Source organism: Mobula hypostoma, chromosome 6 (assembly GCF_963921235.1).
Source record: "Mobula hypostoma chromosome 6, sMobHyp1.1, whole genome shotgun sequence".
NCBI lineage: Eukaryota > Metazoa > Chordata > Chondrichthyes > Myliobatiformes > Myliobatidae > Mobula > Mobula hypostoma.
Genome location: NC_086102.1, coordinates 145,480,493 through 145,507,427, shown reverse-complemented (window position 1 = coordinate 145,507,427; position 26,935 = coordinate 145,480,493). Strand labels below are relative to the sequence as shown.

The window sequence follows — 26,935 nt, the reverse complement described above, 5'->3', positions numbered from 1 at the left end:
GAAAGGTGACAATAGGTAAAAGGTCAGAGAGAGGGATAGAAGAAGGTGGGATCCTAATATCATGGGTCGGGGGGGGGGGAATAGATCTCTCTATCCATGTCATTAATATCTTTAGTCACCTTAAACATCTCAGAGAGATGACTTCAGTAATTCTCATATTTCCGTTAGATATAGGAGCCATTTGGCACTTTGAATCTCTGAGGGCTCTCAAAGCATTTCCATCCTCCCTCTTATTTCACTGTAACCCATTCTCTTTTACGTATATATCAAACCCCCCCTGCAATTCTTTTCCCATGTACTTAAGTTAAGAATAACTTACAGCATATATCTAACCTCTAACCTACCTACCAGTATGTCTTGGGATGTGGGAGGAAATCAGAAAGCCCAGGGGAAACCCACACATTCACAGGAGAATCTGCAAACTCCATGGGCAATGCGGTGAATGGAGCCACTGTTGTGTATTTAATATTTAAGTAATATTTGAGTAATCTTATGTGTGTGTGTATATATATATATAGGTTGATTAAGCATTTGTGTTTGTTTCAATAGTTCATTATGAGTTATATGTATGAAAACATGAATTGCATATATTATCAGGCTACCATATGATATGTGTGTGTCTTGCTTAAAAGTAAACCTGAAGTTAGACACACATCCTTGGTCCTTCCCTGGCTTCCTTTGAATTAGCTTAATGTTTTGAAGTTACAAAACATAACAGCCACAGCCTTGGAGCACCAGAGACTGGCAGTTAATCTAGACTTCAAATGCTGGCAGAAGTCACAGTAAATTTATTATCAAAGTACATATATGTCACCATATGCTGTCCAGAGAGTTGTTTTCTTGCAGTCATTTGCAGGAAAATAAATATAATAGAATTTATGAAAACTATACATAACAAAGACTGACAAAGAACTGATACATAAAAAAGACAAATTGTGAAAATAACAAAAAAGGAGTAACCCACCATGTTGGAGTATAGGAGGAGACCAAAACACCCAGTGGAAACAAATACTGACATCGAACTGCCTGCAGTTTGCATGTCACCCCTGTGGCTTTGCTCCAGTTGCTCTGTTTTCCTTCCACATGCCAAAGGCATGTAGGATATAAGTTAATTTGGTGCTGTAAGTTACCTGTAGTGTGTAGTAGGTGATCTACACACCTACTCGGGGGATCTGCTCTGGGGAGAGTTGATCAGATTGTGGGAGACTTTTTTAAAAATGGTATTAATGTAGCATACACAAAATGATGGAGAAACTCAGCAGGCCAGGCAACATTCATGGAAATGAACCAACAGTCGATGTTTTGGGCTAAGAATCTTCATACAATTTGTGTATTGTTGCAATAGGTCTACAGCAGACACATTCTCACTGGCTGTCCACTTGGCCTTGGATCACCTGGATGATTGTAATACCTATGTCAAGATGCTATTTATTGACTACAGGTCAGCATTCAAGACAGTATAACCTCAGTTCTAATCAACAAGCTCCAAAACCTGAGTCTCTGTACTTCCTTCTGCAACTGGATTGTTCACTTCCTCATCGGGAGACCACAGTGTGAGTGGATCATAAATTACATCTCCACCTCAGTGATAATCAACACTGTCGCTCCTCATGGATGTGTGCTTAGCCCACTGCTTTACCCTCTCTGCACACACAACTGTGTGGCTAGGCACAGCTCAAACACCATCTATAAATTTGCCAATGTCACAACTATTGATGGCAGAATTTCAGATGGTGATAGGAGGCGTACAGGGGCAAGATAGATCAACTAGTTGAGTCATATTGCAGCAACAACATTGCACTCAATGCCGGAATTGAGTGTGGATTTCAGGAATGGGTAGTTGAGGGAGCACACACACCAGTCCTTGTCAAAGGATCAGGAGTAGAAAGGGTGAGCAGTTTCAAGTTCTTGGATATCAACATCTCTGAGCATCTATCCTGGGCCCAAATTATCAATGCAATTACAAAGAAGACATGACAGTGACTACATTTCATTAGAAATTTGAGGAGAACTGGTATGTCACCAAAGACACTTGAAAATTTCTACAGATGTACTGTGGAGAGCATTCTAACTGGCTGCCTTACCATCTGGTATGGAGGGGTCACTGCACAGGATCAGAAAAAGCTGCAGGAAGTGGTAAACTCAGTCAGCTCAATCATGGGCACTGGCCTCCACAGCATCCAGAGCACCTTCAAAAGGCAATGGCTCAGAAAGGTGGCATCTATCATTAAAGACCCCCATCACCCAGGACATACTCTCTTCTCATTGCTGCCATCTAGGAGGTGGTACAGGAGCCTAAGGACGCACACTCAATGTTTCAGTAGCTTCTTCCCCTCTGCCATCAGATTTCTGAATGGGCAATAAACCCATGAACACTTGCTCACTATTCTTTCCCTATATTTTTGCACTACTTATTGAATTTTATTTGTTATATGTACTTCTTATTGTAATTTATTTTTTGTTATTATGTATTGTAATGTACTGCTGCTGCAAAACAAAAGGTTTCACGACATACCCCAGTGATATTAAAGTAATATACTCGAAATGCAGGATGAACTTAGTAGGCCAGGTAGCATCTATGGAAGAGAGGGAAAATGTTGGCTTGCAGGTACAACAGGTTATTAAGAAGGCAAACGGAATGTTGGCCTTCATTGCCAGAGTGATTGAATTCAGGAGCCGGGAGGTCATGCTGCAACTATACAGGGTACTGGTGAGGCCACACCTGGAGTACTGTGTGCAGTTCTGGTCTCCATACTTGAGGAAGGATGTACTGGCTTTGGAGGCAGTGCAGAGGAGGTTCACCAGGTTGAATCCAGAGATAATGGGGTTAACCTATGAGGCGTGATTGAGTCACTTGGGACTATACTCTCTGGAATTCAAAAGAATGAGAGAGGATCTTATAGAAACATACAAAATTTTGAAATAGATAGATAAGATAGAAATAGGAAAATTGTTTCTATTGGTAGGTGAGACTAGAACTAGGGGGCATTGCCTCAAGATTCAGGGGAGCAGATTTAGGACAGAGATGAGGAGAAACTGTTTTTCCCAGAGAGTGGTGTATCTGTGGAATTCTCTGTCCAGGAAAGCAGTTGAGGCTCCTTCACTAAATATATTTAAGATACAGTTAGATAGATTTTTACATAGTAGGGGAATTAAGGGTTATGGGGAAAAGGCAGGTAGATGGAGCTGGGTTTACGGACAGAACAGCCGTGATCTCATTGAATGGCAGGGCAGGCTCGATGGGCCGGATGGCCTACTCCTGCTCTTATTTCTTATGTTCTTATGAAACAGTCAATGTTTTGAGCAGAGAACCTTCATCAGGACTCAGTGATATTAAACCTGATTCTGATTCTGACTATTGATGGATGTGCTAACAAAAGCAGTCTTTGAACTCAGAATCAGAATCAGATGAGAATCAGCTTTATTATTACTGGCATGTGAGGTGAAATTTGTTAACTTAGCAGCAGCAGTTCAATGCGATACATAATATAGCAGAGAAAAATAATAATAATAATTTAAAAATTTAAAAAAATAATAATAAATTAAAAAGTAAATTAATTATGTACATAGATTTTATAAAATGTGCAAAAACAGAAATACTGTATATTTAAAAAAGTGAGGTGGTGTCCAAAGATTCAGTGTCCATTTAGGAATCGAATGGCAGAAGGAAGAAGTTGTTCCTGAATCGCTGAGTGTGTGCCTTCAGGCTTCTGTACCTCCTGCCTGATGGTAACAGTAAAAAAAAAGGGCATGCCCTGGGTGCTGGAGGTCCTTAGTATTGGATGCTGCCATTCTGAGACACCACTTCCTAAAGATGTCCTGGGTATTAATGACCTGAACCTTATTTTAAACTTGACAGTATTTGGAAGTTCCCTCCATCTAGAGAGCGAGCATCTGTTTGGAACGGCGGGGGGGGGGGGGGGGGAAGGTGGCAGGGTGGAAACGACGGAGTATATGCCACAAGTACAGTTATTCAGATTGTTGCAAAGCAATCTACTGCACAACTTTCATTTACATCACAGTTTGAAAGTGGCAAAGCATTTTCCAGTTAATTCTTTTTTATTGATACCTTAGTTTACCATTTAATTTGTTTTATTGTTTTCTTAATATAAGAGAATTCCTCCATTACTCTTATAACTTTATTGTAATAGTCCCAAAAGTTCATCATTTTGCAATGCTAACCTCACTGGCTATCTCTGTCAATTTGCCTTAAAGTCCAGTTCAGCCAGCACCCATGTACTAAGTTCTACCCAGTTCCGCCCGGAGAGTACTCTCATCCTTGTTGACATCCAATCAGTTTGTCTGTCGCAGTGTATTTACTTTGGAATCCCCCAAGATGATTGCAGATTCCTCTACGGGCTTTGTTCAGCCCCACTCACTGCTGCCTCCATCAGCCTCATGACCCAAACACACTCTATCCAACCAAGTTCAGGCTTTCAGCAACTTCCCAGTCCTTCCAGTCCACTCATTAACACAAAACACTGTGACTCTTACTCCAGAATTTGCTTACCAAATCCCCGAACTTTTAGCATCACTCCCCAGCATAAAAAAATTTAATTAAAACATACCTTTTTAACTGGGGGTTAGGACTCTTGTGTTATGTTTAGTAAATGAGTTCTTTTGGGTGCATCAACATCAAAGTTTTGGCAATTCTGGAAATGACTCAGATGATTGTATTGTATACCATTTTGATTCACAAACCTGTGCTGCAGGAATATACAATTCACCTCTGCACTATTCCCAATTCACTTTTCTAAAGTTATACTTTTTGCACAAACCTCCTATGGAACATTTAAAAAAACACACACACACATTTTCTCAGTACTTTAGATGTTACTTTAAATGTCACAGATTACAGTTTGTGGAAAAGTCCAATTACAGTAAATTTAATAAAAGCTTCTTGTTACCACAAGGTTCACTTCAGAAAGAGCTAATTCTTCTTGTAACTTATAATAGAAACCAGATACTCTTCAAATACTGATGCATCAGGACTAGACTGGAAGAATGCATGTATAGTGGTTGTAGGAGACTTGCTAGTGCCATATTAATATATAACGTTAAACTTTAAAAGTGTCCCCAAGGGAATTCATGGCAATCTGCAGCTATTTGTGCCACATTTGGTGAAAACTGATAGTTATCATGGTCACTATTTGTGTTGGCTTAACAATGTTCTTTTTTGAAAAAAGAAAGAAACATTTTCACCCTAATTGGTGCAAATAATTCCTAATTTTAGGTTCTTTAAGAGGCTGTAGAAAAGTTTAACTGGTGAGTAAGGACTTTGTACGATGTCTGTCTCACTCCTCTCTGAAGTGTCTGTTTCTTATGCGGCATTCAGAAAGACACAGTGCCACACAAGAACCATCATCAAGAACCATAATATTTATGTGATGTTGCTTAGATGTAAAGCTAGTGATACAATAACGTCTTTTATTACATATATCAATTGCGGACATATGGGCTCCAAAAGTTTCCTGACATGGGGTAATTTGTGGTTTTTTTAATTATTAGCAGAAAATATTTACTAAGGAACTTGAAGGGGAAAACTAGCGTACATTTAATGGGGGGATTATTTTGTTAAATGCTGCTTATAGGGAATATAGTATAAAGAGACAAGTATTGAGCATTACTTGACAAATTTAGATGTATTTATTGGATGCCTTTTATTTCAACAACAAAGGATCTAATGGGTTAACAATGCACATAACTTAAAAATAATTATCACTTTGTGATAATGCAGATAAGAAGTTGATTCACATGAAAAAGAACATTTACAATATGTTAATTTTATATTCACATTGTCAATAATGCAAAAACACAATTATTCTTCATTTCACCAAAGGCAGAAATTTGTGCTTTCTGACGAGGCACTATGAAAGAAAGTTTGCTTTCAAATAGATAATATATGACAGGTGATGAATAAATAGACATACGTATATGCATTGTACTTTTAAAATCTGGCAAGACTATAGGCTAAAATGCCCACAGATTCACTTAAAATCACTGCATTTCTTGCAGTACAATAAAACTGAATAGGCAAGACTTAGCATCGACAATTTCCAGTACATATTTTGGTTAAAATATTACAAAACAAAGTGTCCTTATTAATGGAACAGTTTGTACAAAGTTAGCAGATGTAATTGGGTTTGGGAATTCTCATGTCACGATAAACTACACATAAAAAGAGAAATGCTAATTATTGGTCTATTTACCACAGCGGCAGTTCTTTTGTGATCATGTCTGTTAAAGATAAAGATCTGTATAAGAGCAGCTTCTTCTACTGTGCTAGCCTATATCCATTAACATCTGTTCATCCCTGAATAAAATTCACTGCTGCTTAAGATCAAGTCTCCAGTTGGCAATCCTGAGATAAATTAGCCTGGGTTCCACTCCATGTCAAAGTAGGTGATCATTTTGTCTTCCCATTTGAAATTTATTATTTCTAGCAGTTTGTTTAATAAAAATCACATCATATCTGAAGTTCTGTTGAAATTAAATATACCTGAAGATAAAAAACAGAAATGTTGTTAACACTTCCAACATGTTGAAAATGTTGGGGCAAAAAGTCGACCTGGTAGCATAGGTAAAGATAGGGGCAGCGGGTCAAAGACCTGAATTCTGGTGCAAAGGCCATTAATCTGCTTTTCCCTCAAAGTGGCTGCCTGGCTTGCTGGCTATCTCCAGGATTTTCTGTTTTGATTTTAGATTTCCAGCACCTTCAGGTTTTGGTTTTGCTTTTGCTTTATAGCAGGAGAGACTGCTTTTGCTTTCTTTAGAGGTATGCATGGTATCAGTGGTTACCAGCATTCAAGGGCATGGCATTCACTACATCTCTTTCCTGCTGGCAGTACGCAGTGGATTGAGTTAGGGAATGTCAATAAGGGAAGATGAATGCATATATGTTCCTCTTTGCACATATTTTAATTTTTTTTTGTTTAATAAACTGTCAATTTAAACAAAAGTACTGCAAACTGTGACCTCATTCAGCTTTTTGTTCGGGTGGTCTGGTATGGTGTACATTCATATATATGACACCCGGTGCTCACACTCAAATTTGTGACACAAGTCAATGACAGAGATTATATGAGAGGGCAGTAGCTGGCTCCTGCTGCAGGCTCGTGGCAAAATCAATTGTTGCTTCCATCCAGAGCTCACACTCCAGCTTACACCTACATCTGGCCTCAAATAACTGAACTGATATTCAGCAACAGAGAGATTGCTTATCAGTTCTATCTAAATCATCTTCAAATCCTTGTAAGTGTATTGCTGACTGATCTTTTCCCCAATTATTTTACAAGTGTTGGCCCTCTTAAGAGTTCTTGAAAGTAATTGAAGTCCACAGGGAGCAGTTTAGCAGGCTCTGACCGGCTGGCTTTAGGCTACAACATAGATCAGTAGCTCCCAGGGTCAAAACATTGCCTTTTTCATGATTCATGATGGGGAGAATGTACACAGTGCAGAGTTAGCAAACTGCTAAAGAAGGGAGACGGAATGGGTGCTGAAGAGGAGACCATGCCTCCCCATTGTATTCTCCGATTAAATCTGCTGTACGGACCATGCAGAAAAATCTGCATTTCAGTAAAAAATATTCCCACTGGAATCTGCCACTTGTTCAGGCCATAACCTCAATCACAGAGCATGGCAGCGAGTACTTTCCCAGAAGCTATCCAGGTCAACATGACACCTAACAGACTTGTGTTGCATACCTTTCAGGCCAAAGCTGGACACATTTACAACATCTCACTGTCTGATGTCAACTGTTGTGGAAGGAGTCCATTGCTGCTCTCAGTGTGTAGAGAGAGAGGGGGAGAGGTGGTCAGGGTTGCTGGGAGGAAGGTGTCAGGACCTTCCCTTTTCAGGAATCACAAAGCAGAGAACAGGGCCTTGAGGTACATCTGCCTGCTCGGAAATGCATCACATCCAGGAGGGATAACCTTTCCCCAGTGTTTGGTAGCAGGCAATGCAGCTGGTGTTTGGTATTCTCTTTCCCAGAACCTTCCGGAACCAGACAAGTCAAACCCAGGGCTTTCTGCTAAAGGCTTTGAAGCCCGGCCCACTTGCATGTGGGCAGCGACTGCACAAGTGAACTACACTGCCACAGGAATGTTGTTAAAAGCTGACCCTTTCCACGCTGTGGGCAATGCTTGCATCGCCTGGAGAGCCCTGTGATACTCGCAGCCGAGTGCCTCAGTCCGTGGAGGTCAGCTGCAGGCTGTGCAGTCTTGCCTCCAGCAATGTAGCAATTAGGAGAAGGAGCGGGTAAAGGCAGGGAGGAACCAACGCAGACGGGGACAACTCGATTGAACCGTGTCTCTGGATAATGCAATGACTATTTGCCATTCATCAACCATCCCACGCCTTTCCTTCTGTAACTGGCCGCACTTCGATACAATGCAAAAAAAAGGCCAACACACTAAACCTACTGAATAGATTTATCCATACAGGAAAGCTATATAGCACCTCCTGAGCACATGCTTTGCATCTTTCTCTTGCCTCCTCATGCTTTCTCCCGACAGTGTGCTACCATGCACTGCTCCCCTTGTGATTGTAGCATGGCTGGTGAAGAGCTGGTTGACCCTGACCACTGCAGGGTGTCAAGCAACCTGGCCGCGGGTCACGTGCAGGCTGGAAGCTGGGCTTCCCTTTGCTCTACCCTGGTTGCAGGACACTCTCTGTGTAACAGAAACAAGGCAGATCCTACCTCGAAGTTAACCTCTAGATTAACCCCACTGTGCTGCTGGCTGTGGATATGACAATAAGTGATGCTATCCCTCTCTTCCTTGTTTTATACCAACGTCTGGCAGTTCTCAGCTATGCAGAGTGGGGTGGGGGGGGGGCATGAGCATGTTATTGTGCTTGTCTCTCGGAAGAGATTGTGGGATGACGTGGAGTGGGACACCTGAAGGAGAACACTGGCATTATCTCCCGGTCACCAACCATCGTCTGGGTAACAGCTGTTTTAAATGCAGGTTCTTCCACTTGGTAGACGTCCCGTGTGTTAATAAGCACTGTGTTATGTGCTCCATATACAGAAAATGGCCGATGGAGCATGCAATTTGGGCATTGTGGTGTGAGGCACACCATGGGAGGAGAGGAACCTTTAAGTGCGGTGTTGCCGATTGATGTCGGGCAAGTGGATGGTGTGGTGAATTGAGCAATGTCTGCCCCCAATGGTACTGCCGACAGGAAAAAAAAATGTGTGAAGAAGCATTTTCTGCCTTTGACCACATGGGGAAGTGGTTAAAAAAAAGGGTGTGTATGTGTGAGAGAAACAGAGACACAGACAGACAGACTGACAGAGACAGGGACAAAGCAGTGGGAGACAAATCTCTTCACTGAATGAATTAAGAATTTGAATCTTGGAATCACTTAATCAATTCTGCACCAATCCAAAAGCATGCTTTAAGGTAACAGAGGGCAATTATGATGAATATGTTGGCTATGAAATGAACTAAACATTCTTAATGTCCTACTGTTTTTTTTAAACTTTGGAGATAATTCATTCACGACCATGTGCCAAGCATATAGGCCACAATATGGAACTTTTACATATTAGTCTATATGCATTAAAACATCTCTCCAAAACCAGCAAGTCTCAACCTAATTATTGTGCAATTGATTATTATGATCTAATCAATGCTCTATTTATTATTGTTTTCTTTTTTCCTGATTAACTAATGTGGTTACTTCAATCCCATTTGCAGATATCTCCATTCTGATTTGAACTGCAGTGTCCCTGGGCTTTACTCAAATCCACACATCCCTCTTTTGACAAAATATTAATACTTGGTGCAAATGATACAGCTGCCTGATTCACACAGCACTAAACAACAAATCTGTAAAATTAACCATGTTCTCAAAGATATATTTTGTGTTTGCTGATTTTGTTTTCTCTTTCTCTCTTTTGGCAGTGGTGTTTTCCTCTTCTTGAGAAAAGTACAAACCCCAAAATATTTTATGGTCATGTGACAGGCAGCCAAGTTTAAAAAAATCAGAACAAACTGAGAAAATAAATAGGAATTACAAAAGCTGAAAGTCACCACACCCCCTTTGCAGACAGCTTAGCAAGAGCCAAAACAATTCATCAAAGTGATTCTGAGGACAAATCTGGGTGAATCTTCATTTTACATTTCAATGAAAATCAGAGAACTTTTGTATGGAGAGATCTGTCCTAGGCAAATTCTGAGAAAGTGTTCTTTTCCAATTTGACCCCAGTGTTCCTTTATTTAAGTCTTAGTGCAGGATTAAGTTAGTGAACAAACTTTGGAGTTAGTTTAATCTTTCCCAGTCTGTAAGATTCAAAATGTCCGTGGAAAAAAAATTATTTCTGAAATTCCACACCAAGGCAACATTAGATTACACCTGCATATTGAATACTGCCGTACATCAAATGCACTTAATGCATAACGCAAAGCTGCACATTGAACTGTCAACAAGCTTTTATGTAGGTATGCATTTGTGGGTGTTTCACATTATTTCTGGTCGAGCTCTGGAGGTTTGGCTTTGGTTTTGCTGAGGTTTTCCTCTCCCACCTCCATGGTGTACATCTCAGAGCCTTCCTCACTGTCGTTCTCCTCAGGCTCTGTGAGCAACTCTTCATCCTTATATTCTGCAACATCTATTGTGGTTCCCAAGTGCTCTTTTAATTTACCATGATGCTTAACATGGTATCGCTGGTTCTGAAAAAATTTGATAATGGTGTGCTTGGGCAAATCCAGCTGGGCAGAAAGGGTCTGGATAGCCTCTTGGTCAGGGTACAGGCCCACGTCATGGATAAAGCTCTGAAGGATGCCCAGTGCCTCCACGGAGATCTTAGTACGTGACCTGGGTTTTTTGGCACAGTTATCCTCAGCAGCAGCTTGTGGCTGAGTGCCTTTGTCCTCTCGTGGGGGTGAACTCTCCTTCGCAGACTGGGATTGCTGTCTGTGCAGTGCCTAAATTATTGAAGAAACACAAAATTACTTTCTGACCCAGTTCTGGTTGTTTATTCTTTTATCATAGGCACTTCGTCAGGGCAAAGACTTTTTTTTGTTTCTCTGCCTTTGACTGGACTTTCTTCATTTTAGTTGTAATGCAGTCGTCTAAGAGTCATTTACACAAATGGTCCTGTTATCATTCAATACTTCAATACAGTAATACTATTACATGAACTAGATCAGCTGGAAAAAAGATGGTCAAGTACTATGGATTGGTCCACCTTTGGATTCGATATTTAATCCTGTTTGCACAGACTGATGGTATGGCAGTGAAACTTATCCTTGGGTCTTAGCTAAATTTAATTTCCTTTCAGAAGCTGCAATTATCCCAGTGGAATCCCCTCCCCCATCTCCATGCTGCTTTAAGAACAGCTCCATATGCCGTGGCCCACAAAACGGAATGTTCCCATCACAAGTTCAGGATTGTTTGATCCGTTTGTAATTTTGTGACTGATTTTTTTTTTTGTGTGTGTGCTGTGGCTTTTCCCTTCCCGGACCTGTGATTCCTCACCTGTTCTTATGCTGAAGTACAAATGGAACGTCTCCTTTCCAGCTAGAGTTTTGATTTTACATTTCAATTCAATGATCGGAGATTGAGTTAGCTCCACTGCTGTGAGTGATACCTAAAGATGGGCGTGAGCTATGATTATCTGAATCAGTAATTTATAATTAGAAGGAAGCCCTTTGCTTTTCTTGCCTTCAGTATATACTCACTCAGAGTTTACACATTCCTCCTTAGCTGTGTCATTCATTTTGTTCCCTGAATCTGACCTGAAATCTCCAGCAGTCTACAGAATGTAGCATAGCTTTGGAACTTGATTCCTAGGAGTACTGGCTACAGAGCTATGCAAGAGAGCTTGCCCTCGCCCTGCAGGAAGTAGGTGTTCATCACAAAATGCTGGAGGAACTCAGCAGGCCAGGCAGCATCTATGGAAAAGAGTACAGTTGATGTTTCAGGCTGAGATCCTTCGACTGTAATCTTCTCCATAGATGCTGCCTGGCCTGCTGAGATCCCCCACCATTTTCTGGATGTTGCTTGGATTTCCAGCATCTGCAGATTGCCTCTTTGAAGTTGATGTTAATCAATGTGTGCACACACCAGTAGTAGGACTATATTTCCTCCAATCAAAGCATCTGGCCCATGGCCTGACGTGGGTCAAGGTCATCACACTGGATACTCCCAGATATGGTCCTGACAGTCAGATACAGTGGACAACTTAGTGGTAACAGCTTAGCCCAACCTTATTGCCACCTAGTATGCCAGGACGTTCACTTCCAGATAGAGTAATAGATCACCAATCTGTAACAATATGCACAGGAAAAAAAATCTTCAGTGCTTTATAAAAAAACTCAGGGCTCTTCTGAGAAAGTATTAGGACAGGCAACTGTAAGTTTGGTCAAACCATGAGCAAAGCGAAATATGAAAAGGTGGAATGGCTGAAGCCAAAGGGAGTGCAGAGAGAGTGAAATGGGATAACACATGACTAATGAGTGTTTGATGGTTAGTGTTAACTCAATTGAGTCTGATTTTGGTCCTCATAGTTCCAGAACTCTTGGAAACACCAAAATGCTGGATGTTGTAAGGATGGTGAAGGTGACAGACAGAATAGAACACAAACATAGGTCAGTTTTAGGTCCATGGCATGAGGATAACTCCAGTATTTTGAACACTCTCTCTTCTGAGACCAGACATCTCAGCGTGGAAATCAGTTGTAAAGTGAGTCAATGACAAATTGCCTCCCTACCAACATTGTTCCACCATGTCACAACTGAGGACATGGAAGAAGAATGTTTCTAGCAGAATTACTTTCAAATTTTGTTGAGTTTTCGTCAACAAGCACTGCTTTTGTAAAGCAACCAACTTAATCCTGCCTTTGCTAACTGTATAGTCGTATGAGTTTTGTTCATAGTTTAGAAGCTACATTGTCTCTATGCACCCAAGGGCCAAGAGAAAGGGCAGAGGGTTTTGAAATTGACAAATATTTCTCCTCATGGAGCCCAAGAGGGCTGATTTGTCTCTCACAGTGTTGAATTGGACCTAGGACTTGGCAAATTGTCTGATCACTAACTAAAACTGCATTAAATAGATAATATTTGACGAGAGTGGGGCAAACTGCTGATGCAAAGTGCTTTGAAATAACTGATACCAGATTATAGAGACAACTTCCAGGCTGTCCCTGGGTAATGAATGGGCTCTGTTTATACAAAAGTCCATAAGCCAATTTTGTCCATATGTTGGAAAATACACAAAAGGCACTAGATACGGCAAATATACCTAGAAGTAATGTAATAAATGGAATCAAAATCACATAAGATTGATAAGAAAGAATAATTACCACAAGCAGAGAGAGAGGAGAATGTCAGCTGTTTATTCCCTCCCTGGATGCTGCCTGGTTTGCTGAGTTCCTCCAGCATTCTGAGTGTGTTGCTCAAGATTTACAGCCTCTGCAGAACCTCACATGGTTAGAACTAGTTCTATAGCTTGTAGGAACAAACATATGTATGGATACATGTTGGACTTTTCAATTTAATCATATGACGGGAGCTTGATTATACATAGGGTTCTACAATAGAGAGGTGTTTTAACCATAGGCAGCCTTTACAGTAATTCCTGCACGACTACAGCATCATTGTATTTACATACTATCTGAACAAAACATCCCAGAGGCTTCACACAGGGGTGCTATTGCATAAAATTTCCACTGAAGCATAGCAGATGACATTAAGATTGGTGACTGAAGTTTAGTATATGATATAGGTTTTAATGAGCATGTGAAACTGCTTTGCTGTCTCTGAGAGATTTCTGGGAGGCAGTGAGCACTGGCATCAAAGCGAGAAGGCTGCGGAGGGTGGTGGAAGCCGATGTTTGACTCCATTTTGCCAAGTAAAATTTCCATTATCGTGCGGGGAAAGGGGTATTTAGGGGGCCGATGTCCTTGTTGCATTTCATGCGGGGGTGGGGTTGATGATCGTGGTGTCGTTCTTTTTTTGTCTTTGTTTCATGGCTATCTGGAGAAGAAGAATCTCAGAGTTGGATCCTTTGATAATAAATGAACCCTTGAATCCTTTTTGAGGAAGCAAGAGGTAGGGAGACTTACTTCAGAGTTTAGTTTTCTATGGTTAAAAGCTTGTCACTAGTGGTGGAGTGACTTAAATTAATAATGATGAGTGGGGGAGCTCAGAGAGCTGGAAGGATGGTCAAACTGAAAGAGGTAACAAGACATAAGATCATAAAACCATAAGACATAGGAGCAGAATTAGGTCATCTGGCCCATTGAGTCTGCTCTGCCATTCAATCATGGCTGATCCTTTTTTTTATCTCCTCCTCGACCCCAATTCCCAGCCTTCTCCCCAAACCTTTGAAGCCATGTCCAATCAAGAACCTATCAATCCCTGCCTTAAATAACCCAACGACCTGCCCTCCACAGCTGCATGTGGCAACAAATTCCACAAATTCACCGTCCTTTGGGTAAAGAAATTTCTCCACATCTCTGTTTTGAAAGGGCGGCCCTCTATCCTGAGGCAGTGCCCTCTTGTCCTGGACTCTCCCACCATGGGAAACATCCTTTCCACATCTACTTTGTCTAGGCCTTTTTAGACCCAGAGCCAACAAACATTCCTCGTATGATAACCCTTTCATTCCTGAAAACATCCTTGTGGACATCCTCTGGATCCTCTCCAATGCCAGCACATCTTTTCTAAGATGAAGGGCCCAAAACTGTTCACAATACTCAAGGTGAAGCCTCAGCAGTGCTTTATAAAGCTTCAGCATCACATCCTTGCTCTTCTATTCCAGACCTATTGAAATGAATGCTAACAAGGCATTTGCCTTCCTCATCACCAACTCAGCCTGCAAGTTAACCTTCAGGGTGTTCTGCACAAGAACTCCCGAGTCCCTCTGCAACTCAGATTTTTGGATTTTCTCCCCGTTTTGAAAATAGTCTGCACATTTATTTCTACTACCAAATGGTATGACCATGCATTTTCTAACAATGTATTTCATTTGCCACTTTCTTGCCCATTCTCCTAATCTGTCTAAGTCCTTTTGCATCTTACCTATTTCCTCAACACAACCTGCCCCTCCACCAATCTTCGTACCATCTGCAAACTTGGTAACAAAGTCATCTATTCCATCACCTAAATCATTTATATACAGCATAAAAAGAAGTGGTCCCAATACCAACCCCTGCAGAACATCACTAGTCACTGGCTGCCAACCAGAATAGGATCTTTTTATTCCCACTCGCTGTCTCCTACCAATCAGCCAATGCTCTGACCATGTCAGTAACTTTCCCGTAATACTATGGTAAAAGTAAGCAGCCTCATGTGTGGCACCTTGTCAAAGGTCTTCCGAAAATCCAAATATACAACATCCACTGCATTTATCTATCCTACTTGTAATCTCCTCAAAGAATTCCAACAGGTTCATCAGGCAGGATTTTCTCTGAAGGAAAGCATGCTGACTTTGCACTATCTTGTCCTATGTCATGAAGTACTCCATCACCTCATCCTTAACAATTGACTCTAACATCTTCCCAACCACTGAGGTCAGGCTAACTGGTCTATAATTTCCTTTCTGCTGCCTTCCTCCTTTCTTAAAGACTGGAGTAACATTTGCAATTTTCCAGTCCTCTGGCACCATGCCAAAGTCCAGTGATTTTTGAAAGATCATTTCTAATGCCACCACAATCTCTAATGCTACCTCTTTCAGAACCCTAGGGTGCAGTTCCTCTGGTCCAGGTGACTTACGTACCTTTAGGTCTCTCAGCTTTTTGAGCACCTTCTCTCTTGTAACAGTAACTTCACCCACTTCTCTTCCTTCACACACTACAACATCAGGCATACTGCTAGTGTCTTCCACAGTGAAGACTGATGCAAAATACTCATTTAGTTCATCAGCCATCTCCTTCTCCCGTTATTATTTCTCCTGCCTCATTTTCTAGCGGTGCAATATCCACTCGCATTTCTCTTTTATTTTTAACATACTTGAAAAAACTTTTACTATCCACTTTGACATTATTTGCTAGCTTGCTTTCATATTTCATCCTTTCCCTTCTAATGATTCTTTTAGTTGCTCTCTGCAGGTTTTGAAAAACATCACAATCTTCTATCTTCCCACTAATTTTTGCTTTGTTGTATGCCCTTTCTTTTGCTTTTACAATAGCTTTGACTTCCTTTGACAGCCACGGTTGTACTACCTTACCATTTGAGTATTTCTTCATTTTTGGAATACATGTGTCCTGCAACTTCCTCATTTTCCCCAGAAACATATGCCATTGCTGCTCTGCTGACATCCCTGCCAGCAGCTCCTTCCAGTTTACTTTGGCCAACCCCTATCTCATAGCACTGTAATTTCCCTTACTCCACTGAAATACTGCTACATCAGACTTTGCGTTCTCCCTATCAAATTTCAAGTTGAAAACAATCATATTGTGATCACTGGTTCCTAAGGGTTCTTTTACCTTAAGCTCCCTAATCGCCTCCAGTTCATTGCATAACATCCAATCCAGTATAGCTGATCCCCTAGTAGGCTCAACAACAAACTGCTCTAAAACACTATCTTTTAGGCATTCAACAAACTCAGTCTCTTGAGATCCATTACCAACCTGATTTTCCCAATCGACCTTCATGTTAAAATCTCCCATGACTCCCATAACATTGTCCTTTTGACTCGCCTTTTCTATTTTCTGTTGTAACCTGTGGTCCACCTCCCAGCCACTGTTGGGAGGCCTGTATGTAACTGCCATCATCGTCCTTTTACCTTTGCAGTTTCTTAACTGAAGCCACAAGAATTCAACATCTTCCGATCCTATGTCAAATCTTTCTACTGATTTGATGCCATTCTTTACCAGCACAGCCACACCACCCCCTCTGCCTACCTTCCTATCCCTCTGATATAACACGTAACCTTGAACATTCAGCTCCCAACTACAACCATCCTTCAGCCATGATTCAGTGATGGCCACAACGTCATACTTGGCGATCTGTAATAGTGCAACAAGATCATCCACCTTATTTCTTATACTGCGTGCATTTAGATATAACACCTTGAGTACCGAATTTGCTGTCCTTTCTGATTCTGCATCCCTAATGATTTGATACTCAGCCTGTAGGCTGCAACTAAATCCTATCACCTGCTTGCCCTTCCTGACTATCTGACTGCACGCTATATTTACTTTTTATCATCCGTCGTGTCCTGAGCCTCTTCACTCCGGTTCCAATCCCCCTGCCGAGTTAGTTTAAACCCTCCCAACAGCTCTCCCCAACATGAATACCCATTCTGTTCAGTGCTTGTCCATCGCAGCTTTGGCCTGACAACAATCTTGTCGCCATTAGAGAAATAGCCAGATTGAATATAGAGGTCAGTTATTACAAGGACATCCTAAATTTGGAACTCAATTCTGGAGCTTACTTCATGCTATCTGTGAAATACTCATTAATAAAAGTTATTTAACTGCGTGGTAAGTATTGCTGGGCTTCCCTGCAAGTTCATCATACTGAAATGAACATTGCCAGTTGTTGGTATTTCTTACAGATGCGTGGCGAGATGTTACAGCTGTCACAGGTAACTCAGCAGCTGCAGTCTCTGAAGCCACCCCTTGAAGACAAAATATAAGTAGCACTTATATTTTCTGGTTTCTGGGGAATGTTGATACTGAATGAGTGAACCCTGCAATGGCAGGTGTGGGAGGAGGTACGTCTGAGGGACTTGACCGGCTGGTTAAGAATAGTGCTCACGGAAGGCATGTTTATCATACGCAAGTGGCATGAAATAGCCCCACTCCTTGCCCCAGAAGCACAACCAGGCAGTACTGGCGGGAGGTGATAGGGTCAATTCGTGAGTGCAGGCATCAAATCCCCACCCTTCTGGAAAGTTTGCAGAATTTCTGTGCTCATTCTGATTGCTTGTGTAGATCAAATTAAACATATGTGATGACTTCTCTCTGTGATTACTTATCCTGTTACAGCCCTGAGCACCAAATTATGGGGTGTAGCAGGGATGGTGTGAGGGAGCTGAGGAGAACCATGAATGATACAACTGCAACATTAACACAACTTCACTGGTGCATTATCAAACAAAATCCTGATAATGGAGCAAGTCAGTCATTTTATTTTTATTCACTTTCAGGATCTGGACATTGCAGACAAGACAAATTTATTGTCCTACAGGAATCTGTCAATATTTTGGGCCCAGACACGTCATCAGTGCAGATGAAGGATCTCAATCCGAAATGACAACTGTTTACTCTTTTCCATAGATGCTGCCTGACCTGCTGAGTTCCTTCAGCATTTTGTGTGTGTTGCTTTGATTTCCAGCATCTGCAGATCTTCTCTTGTTTGAAATTTATTATCATTCCTTTATTGCCCCTGAGAAGATGGTGGGGAAGTACCTCTTGAACCTCTTCTCTTGTAGTGTGTGTCGGGGCAGCGGTGGGGGGTGGGGGGTAGGCTGGGGATTTTAGTGACAAAGGTGCAGGGAAGAGTTGCAGGATTTATATTTAATACCAATGAAAGACGTGATGAAAGAAGCCGCTGTTCCCCAGCCCTTGTCCTTCCTTGGCGACTGAGGTTAGAGGTTTGGGAGGTGCTGCCAGAATAGCCACAATGCATTTTGTGGATGGTACACGCCGTGTGCCGGCAGCGGTGGGAACTTATGCTTAAAGTGATAGATGGTGCCAGGGTGGAGGCTATTTTCTCCTCATTTCCAGGAAGGTGGCGGCACGTTTGAACACAGTGGCCTCTTGGGGTCCAACCAAAGGTGCACTCCTCTTTTTAAAATAGGTTTTGTGTGATGGTAAGACTATACTGTACTCCAAGATCAACCGGTTCAGCTGGCCTACCACAGCAATGGTGTGTTTGTTGTTTGGAGCTGCTGCCCGGGGTGTCAAAGGAGCCAGTGGATGAGTCGGAGAAGGAGAAGCTGACACTCGGCCTGAAGAAGGAGAAGCCAGCAGAAGCATTGGAGAACGAGTAGCCGGCGACCAGATGGGAGAAGGAGAAACCAGCAGCCAGCTGGGAGGAGAAGTCGGCGGTCAGGCTGGAGAAGGTTGGGAGGAGCAGACTATGCTGCTGCCTGCTACTCAGAGACATCGTGGTTGGTGCACAAAAGCAGTGTTCAGCGTAACCATGAGTGACTGTCTTGGACGTTCCTCTTGCAATCACAAGACCCTGTTGAACACTGATAATGTGAGATGCCGCAGGCCTGTTTCCTTGTTTGGTAGAGAGACTGGTGACGAGGCAGTCGCGTGGCCTCGGTTGTAGCAAGCTTGCCTGCTGCTGCAGCCCGGGTGGGACAATGCTGGAGGCAGTGCAGCATGGAGTCTGTGCTCATTTCGGAGTTGGTCTCTCCCATCAGTGCTGCTCTCCAGTGTTCGACCGGGAGGACAGGCTGGATCGCCAGGAGCTGTACCGTCAAGTTGCATGTTGCTCAGGGATTTGGACTATACATGTGTTCTCTTGTGTAACAATACATTTTTTTCTCTCTGTCTTGCTATTTTGAATGTATATTATGCATCTGGGACCCAGAGGAATGCTGTCTCTTTCGACTGTATCCATGTATGGTCTGAATGATAATTAAACTTGATTTGATTATGTCAATTTTTTGTGGGGCTGTTGGTGCTGCAATTATCCGGACAAGTGGAAAGCAATCCGTTACAGTTCTGATTTGTAGGTGGTAAATGACAGAACGGCTTTAGAGTGTCAGGAAGTGAGTCAGTGGCTGCATTACCTTGCCTCTGAACTGTTCTTATAGCCACAGGAATTATGTGGTTGGTGTAGATAAATGATTGCCACCGCCCACCCCCCCCCGGAAAGGCACTGATGGCGAGGGGATCTGTGATCAAAATGGCATTGAATGTTGAGGGTAGATTATTAGATGCTCTCTGTTTGCCTTAGCCATTGTCTAACAATTCTGTGACACTAGTATTACTTTACATTTATCAGGCCATTCCTGAATCTTCTCTCGGCCTCGCTGTATGCATATATGGGCTTCTTTATGGCTGAAAATTTGCAAATGGAAGTTGGGTGCCCATGGTTGTGCCTTGAACATCACCCAGAGGAATCTCTGCCGTGATCTCCTGAGACAGAGATGATCAATCTCCAATAACCATAACCATTTCCTTTTGCCCAAAGTTTGACTCTGATAACTGGAGTGTGATGCCCATTGACTTCAAATACTGGCACCTTGATGCCACATTGGTCAAATGCTGCCTTGGTGTCAAGAACAGCCATTCTCACCTCACCTTTAGAGTTCAGCTCTTTGGTCCTTATGGTTGCAAATGCTTCCACCTTTTTTTTTAAACACACACACATTTTGGGGCCCTGTTATTGATAAGGATGGGAATGTTCTTGGAACCTCTTTCACCTGTAAGCTGTTTAGTTGCCCACCACCATTCGGGACTAGATGCGGCAGGTCTGAACTGATCTGCTAGTTGTGAAACCATTTATCTCCATCTATTCATGCTGCTTTTGTTTTTTAGCGTGTAATCTAACCTATACCGCAGCTTCACTAGGCTGGTACATCATCATTGGAACGTTCCTCGTCCTGCTCTCAATATGACCTTCTACGCTCTTCTCTAATCCAGGGTTGATCCCTGGCTTGATCGTCATGCCAGCGTGAGAGAAATGCCAGGCCAGGAGGTCACAAATGGTGATGGCTGTCATTCCTTATGGTCCACAGTATCTCATGGGTGCCCAGTTTTCAGCTCTTGGATCCATTTTGAGTACTTCCTATTTAACTTATTTGTAGTTTAACACTAAACAATGGATTCAATTCCCAGTGTGACGACAGGATTCTGTCTCTGGAAGAACTAAATGGTGGTCAGATCACAATTCTATCACGAATAAAAGCATTTGCCTCTGGTAGCTTGGTGGGAGTGAGGTCAAGTTGGCTGATCCTTCATGATAGATCACTCACTACCTGCCACAAACCCAGATTAGCCATGCCCAAGAGTCATCTAGCTTGACCTGTCGAACCACTTGATGATGACTCTGAAGTTCCCCAGCCACAGCACATTCTGTGCTCCCTTCAGCACTTTTTCCAAGAGTTGTTCAACATGAGGGAGCACTGATTCATCGGTCAAGAGAGAACGGTAGGCAGAGATCAGGAGGTTTTCTTGTCTGTGTTTGACCAATATTGGTGCAAACAAGCAAAATCTTGTTCAAACTAAACTGGTATGATCTGGTTTAAAAGAGGAAAGAGTGATGGAGAAGCAACAAGGTTAAACAGGGAATTCCTGAGAACACTCAGAAAACCATTGCACCAGCTAACAGTTTCAGGACATCAGCGCAAGAGACGAGGATTGTTTTGCATTTATAGCATTGCTTTCCTTCAATCAGGGACTGAAATATTATTTCACAGCCATTTTATTACTGTTGGGCATGATTAATGTTGACATTCTGAAAATTCCACGGGCAACTTCTGAGCAACAGAACGGACAACATTTAAAGAAATAAGATAATCTGTTGATTTCTTCAATAACCACACCCAGGATCTCCAAGTGAACCAAGCAAAGGAAAGCACCACACCCTCAAGATAACAACATAAAGAAAACTATCAACATTATACCCCAGGAAGCTAATGCCTCAAAGACAATGCCAAAATTGAAAGAAAATATCAACATTGGATCCCAGGAAGCGGGACATCTGAATGTAACAATGTACGAGGTCCTCAAAGACAATCATCTCCCGATGTCCTGAAGAAAATCATATTTCTTCAGAGTGTATCTCCAACAATGCTAGGTATTTCAACGAACTTTATACAAGCAAGGGCTAGCACCTTCCAGTGAGCCTTACAACAGAACAACATACAAAAAATGCTGGAGCAATTCAGCAGGTCCTGTTGAAACTTCTCAGCCCAAACGTCAATGGTTCATTCCCCTCCTTAGATGCTGCTTGACCTGCTGAGTTTTTTCCAGCATTTTGTGCATACCGCTCAAGTTTTTCAGCATGGGCAGAATCTCTTGTGTCAACCTTATCATGGAAATGAACAGGATTTACAGAGTGTCATTAGTCAGATGTGTGACTTGTTTCACACATACCATATTGTCCGTAAAAGTTCATGATGAAGCTACGTACGTCACCCTTTGGGGTTTGACAATCCACACCCATGACTACCACAACTGACTCCTGGCTGCACGCTGCCCTTCCCTGCCACAGTGCATGAAGGTCCAGTGAAGCACAAGAAAGGCATCAATCACTTAAGTTTGAAAGATATTCATATTTATTTTCTGCATCAGATTGTACCAGATGTGCCGTCTGATGAGTACTGTGAGTTGACTTATGAATACAGAACACATACATGTATGGTGTGAGATCTTATATTACGTGCTTCATTCACCCAAGAACCTGGCCCAAAACTGCAATCTACATCCATCACGTTACCCACAAAGAAAGCCTTATCCATGGGAATGATTTTTTCCCTTTTTTGTTGTTTTTTCTGTTTTTTCCCTGTATTTTCCTTTTGGATTTCAAACAGCAGTGGTTGTGTAATTTCCTCTTGTTTTCTAGTGACAAGAGGATAAGCTCGGACACAGCTTCATCAGGATTTCTCACTGTTGTGATGAAACTCTTAATACTTGGGGAATAAAGATAAGTTATGGGGGTTTCACTACGGCAGTATGTGGACTGCAAGTTTTCTCTTCTTTCTCTCACTCTTTTCTGTATAATTGGCATAATCTTCACACACTGGAGGTCAGGACTCTCTGGTAGAAAGGAGAAAGGAGGGAGATTGCAACACCCAGTGGAACATCACATAAATCAATTTGGTTTCAGGACTTTTTTCTGAAAGGCACTGGGGTTTCAACAAGAAATTTAGATGCGATTCCAACCGAATTTGCTAAACAGTTGTCAAACAGTTCTCTCAAATCTAGTGCTGACGGCAGTGAGGCATACTAGCAACAGGAGACAAAGGGATGCCAGTTGCATCTTCAAGTAATCAACAAAAGTATTGGGTGTTGCCAAAACAATTCAATAAGTACATTTAAAACCCTGGAGGAATCATCACAAGATTGTGGAGAGAAGGTGTTGTGCAATTGAAGACAAAGACTTCAGCCTGGTGTAGACTCTGTGTGCATTTTGTTTTTAGGCAGAGCTGCCGTACTGTGAGTGAAATTTCCTTCTTATTTTATTTGTCCCAAAATCGCGGGCGTGGTAATAGTTAAGAAATTATTTATATATGCATGAGACAAATGAAGGGTGAGGGCTGTGCATTTTCTCCTTCAACAGACATGAGTCGCTAAACCCATTTGGTAAAAATGAAATGTGACCCTTAACTAATAATGTACCAGGAGTACACTGATTGAAAAAAGATAAGAGGGGAAAAGAAATGAGATAAAGGGGATAATGTGCTGAAAACCACAATTAAAAGCAGCTGGGAGCCATGTGTGAAATGCCCGCAGGGAAGGAAGTAAGATATTGAATGATTACATTTAGGAAAGTTGTAATATGTACTGGAATTGTGTCAGTGATCTGGATTACTTTTCATACGAAGTGGGTTACCATGGAATTTTATATATGAAATAAGGAACAATCAGCGGGTGGCTTCCAATTTTATTTTGCAGGTGGGGTTGTTCTCTCTTAAAGGAGATTTCAAAGTGATGAGTGCTGAACTTCAAATTAAATTCAGGTGACTTCTTGCTTTAAACTTGGATGGGGGGAGAGTTGGGGGGGGGTACTATCACAAAACATTTTCAATATGACTCCCATAACCCAGCCTCACGTGTTCCTGCCACATGTGTGGTCTGGTTGGTTGGTGGTGGTTCATGATTGGTGCAGTTTCACTTCTAACAGTTGCATGGTTTAACCCACTCAAACCTCGTTTGTGGCTCAATTAAAATCTAAAAGTTACAATCATTGAATTGTTTATGTTTAATCCTTCCTAATGAATCTGGTGTAAATAGAATACATTTCCATAAGAAATGTAAATGCCTATTTCATTTTGACATGGGATTGATTTGGATTTATGCCACAGCCCTTGTAATGCAAGAGAACCAAGTAGATTACATGACGTTTGAGTGTTTATTTCGAGTGAATCTTGAGTTTTTACCATCATCCATTTTATGCTTCTATTTTGCAAATCTAGGCAAGTGTTAATATATTTTTTAGATCTGTCATTGCCCCAAATGTGTTAGAATGGAGCATCTCATGGCTTGTTGTGCCAGAGCCATTGCATTATAGCACTGAAGAAGGATATTTGACTCAAGAGTACATGTCAGCTTTTTCTCAACAAATTCAATCAATCCTATTCACCACTTCCTCCATTATCCTGTATATGTTTTATCTTAAATATTTATCTAATTTCCCTTTGAAAAAGTACTTGCAATCAAGGTGTTCCAGATGATGACTATGTGCTGCTTAACAAACCTTATCCTCAACACTGCACTCTTTAAATCTGTATCGCTGGCCCTTGGCCTTTCTTCTCTCCATTCAACTCATCTAAACTTGCTAAGGTATTGTCCACTATAACAAATAATCTCAACTTCCACTGACCCAAAAAGAATAATTGATGTCAACCATGGTATTTTTCTAGGAGAACTTTGTTGTATTCCTAAAGTGCTAGTTGGCCGAGGCCTAACAATGCTTTTATAAAGTTTAAATATAACCTCTCTGCTTTTGTGATCTGTGCCTACACATATGTAGCTATAAGTACTTCTTCAACCTCTCACTCATCTTCAATGACTATGCAAGTGTACAACCAGATCCCAGTGCTCCTGCACTCCTCGAGAATTGTCCCATTTAGTGCAGGCTGTCCCTCTTCCTCCTTCCTATAAAATAGACCATTTCTCTTCTTTAGCTTTCACCCGCCATGTGCCCATACATCTCATCATTTTGAAGACTAACACTATCTTCCATATTGTTTACTACACTTCCAACCTTCGGGCCGTGAGCAAATTTGAAAAATATTACCTCACTGATCTATCGATATATAATCAAAAGCACTGACTCCTGGGAATGTCATGATCTATGTCTCCCTCGCCTGAAAAGTATTTCAGCTTTGCTCTTTGCCTCCATGAGTGCATAACTTGACTGGTCCCTAATCTGTCCTTCCTCTTCCCTTTGTGCCTGTTCGCCATTTAGATCAAAACGTGAAGGAATCCCTTTTGTATTTACTGTACTGGGACTGCGCTTTATGTCTGTAACCCAGCCTCTTATCCGTGCTGCTGACAATTTATTTTCATAGGTTTTAATTTTTTTAAACTAGCTCTTTACAGGATAGTGTTTTCATATGGCAACTACTACATAAGCTTAAGTAATATTCTCTGTTACCTTGTTGGGAAGCTCAATCAGAAAAATCAACTTGCCTTGAACAACTGCCCTCTTCTTCGCCTCACCTGCCCATAAAACTCCTCTGGAGCCTCTCCTCCTTACATGATCCACTCTCCTTTCCTATCATATTCCTTCAGCCCTTCGCCTCTTCCACTGTCACTTCCTAAATTCTTACCTCATTCTCCCCATTCACCCACCTTCCCGTCTCGCCTGGTTTCACTTATCATCTGCCAGCTTGAACTCCTTCTCCTTTCTTCACCGTCTTACTCTGGCTTCTGCTCCTTTCCTCTCCAGTCCTGATGGAAAGACTCAGCCCAAGACATCAACTCTTTACTACCCTCCATAGATGCTGCCTGACCTGTTCAGTTCCTCCAGCATTTTGTTTATTGCTCTTGATTTACAGCATCTGCAGAATTCCGTTGTTTATCATTTTTACTAATGTAGACTTCTCTAAGAGACTGTACTTTCCCTGAAGATTGTTTAGAAATGCTTCCCCATTCCTGGAGTTAAACTGGCAGATAAATAGTTGCTGAGTTTTTTTCTCGCATCTCACTTTGAAGAAGGATCCAATATATATCATTGTCTGGTCTCCTGCTACAATTCCTGCTTCTTGGAAAGACTGGGAGGCCTTAGTTAACCACACTTTAATTTCCACGCAGTTCTCAAAATGATGTAGAATGTATCATACCCGGACCAGATGACATCCATTTTTCACATAGACAGTCATTCCAATATTTCATCTGCCCCACCTATTTCCTATGCCTCCCTTCTTTATTAAATGTGGCACCATTCCATTCTTTGGTAAATACAGTACAAATATAAAATAAGTATTTCTGCTTTACCCTCCTGATCAGTTCTCTCCTCTTCATAACCTCTCATTGTGAGGATATTTACAGAGGATTCCATTTTGTCTTAGCTAACAGTATGTTGTGATGCATCCTGCTTGTCCTTCTTGTTTCTATTTTGCTTCCCCTCTAACTTTTCTGGATTTGTTAATTTTATGCTTTCCTGCAGTCCTCAACTCAAAAAATTATTTGCACTGGAAGTATGCACAAATAGTGGATTAAGGGGTTCGGAGACTTTGGGTTCATAACAAGGCCAAAAGAGAGTGAATAGATGTAGGATATCTAATGACAAAAGATAGGATGCAGAGTTATTCCAAAAGTGACAATAACTGAATAATTCAAATAACAGCAGTGTGAGTCAATTGTATCTGAAATTGTCAGAAGCAATGTCATCATAGAATAGCACCAGAGATTATCTGGTTCACTACATACAAGTCTGTATCGTGCTGTTTATTACTAAATATTTTCTTTAATATATAGCTGGATTAAATAATGAAATTTTTAAAAGTGTTAATTTTATTAATTTGATGTTGTTGTATGCTGGCTGATTGAAAGTGCAAAAGATGTTCCAAAGCTGCTGACATTGCATTTGTATTTCAAATGCCATTTGTGATGACCAGTACATTTGACTTAAAAGATAATTTGAGTTACATTTTCAGTTATAGACATAAATATTTTAGTAACTATTTTAGTAATTATTTTGGAGTTTAGCTTTGTTTGAGACTGAAGACCTTTAGTAACTTTACTGTGGAGTTTTGTTTCGTTTGAGACCCCATGTCAGACAGAGGAGCAGGGTGCCTATGAGGAAGAAGGAAACTGCTCTTCGAGGTGGATGCAAAAGATTTCACTGCA

The 26,935-nt window shown here is 41.5% G+C and overlaps 1 protein-coding gene across 13 annotated transcripts in view; it reads right to left on the bottom strand.

Annotated features, from left to right (window-relative positions):
• Window positions 1-5,545: 5,545 nt before the first annotated feature.
• satb2 (SATB homeobox 2) overlaps window positions 5,546-26,935 on the bottom strand; it is a 218,051-nt gene continuing 196,661 nt past the window's right edge. For 11 of the 13 annotated variants that reach the window (XM_063051920.1, XM_063051912.1, XM_063051913.1 and 8 more), the window contains one exon: window positions 5,547-10,931. In XM_063051920.1, the coding sequence (XP_062907990.1) occupies window positions 10,470-10,931 (462 nt within the window). In that variant the 3' untranslated portion in view covers window positions 5,547-10,469. Of the gene's footprint in view, window positions 10,932-26,935 lie in introns of all 13 variants that reach the window. The other 2 variants (XM_063051915.1, XM_063051914.1) reach the window with 1 other exon arrangement.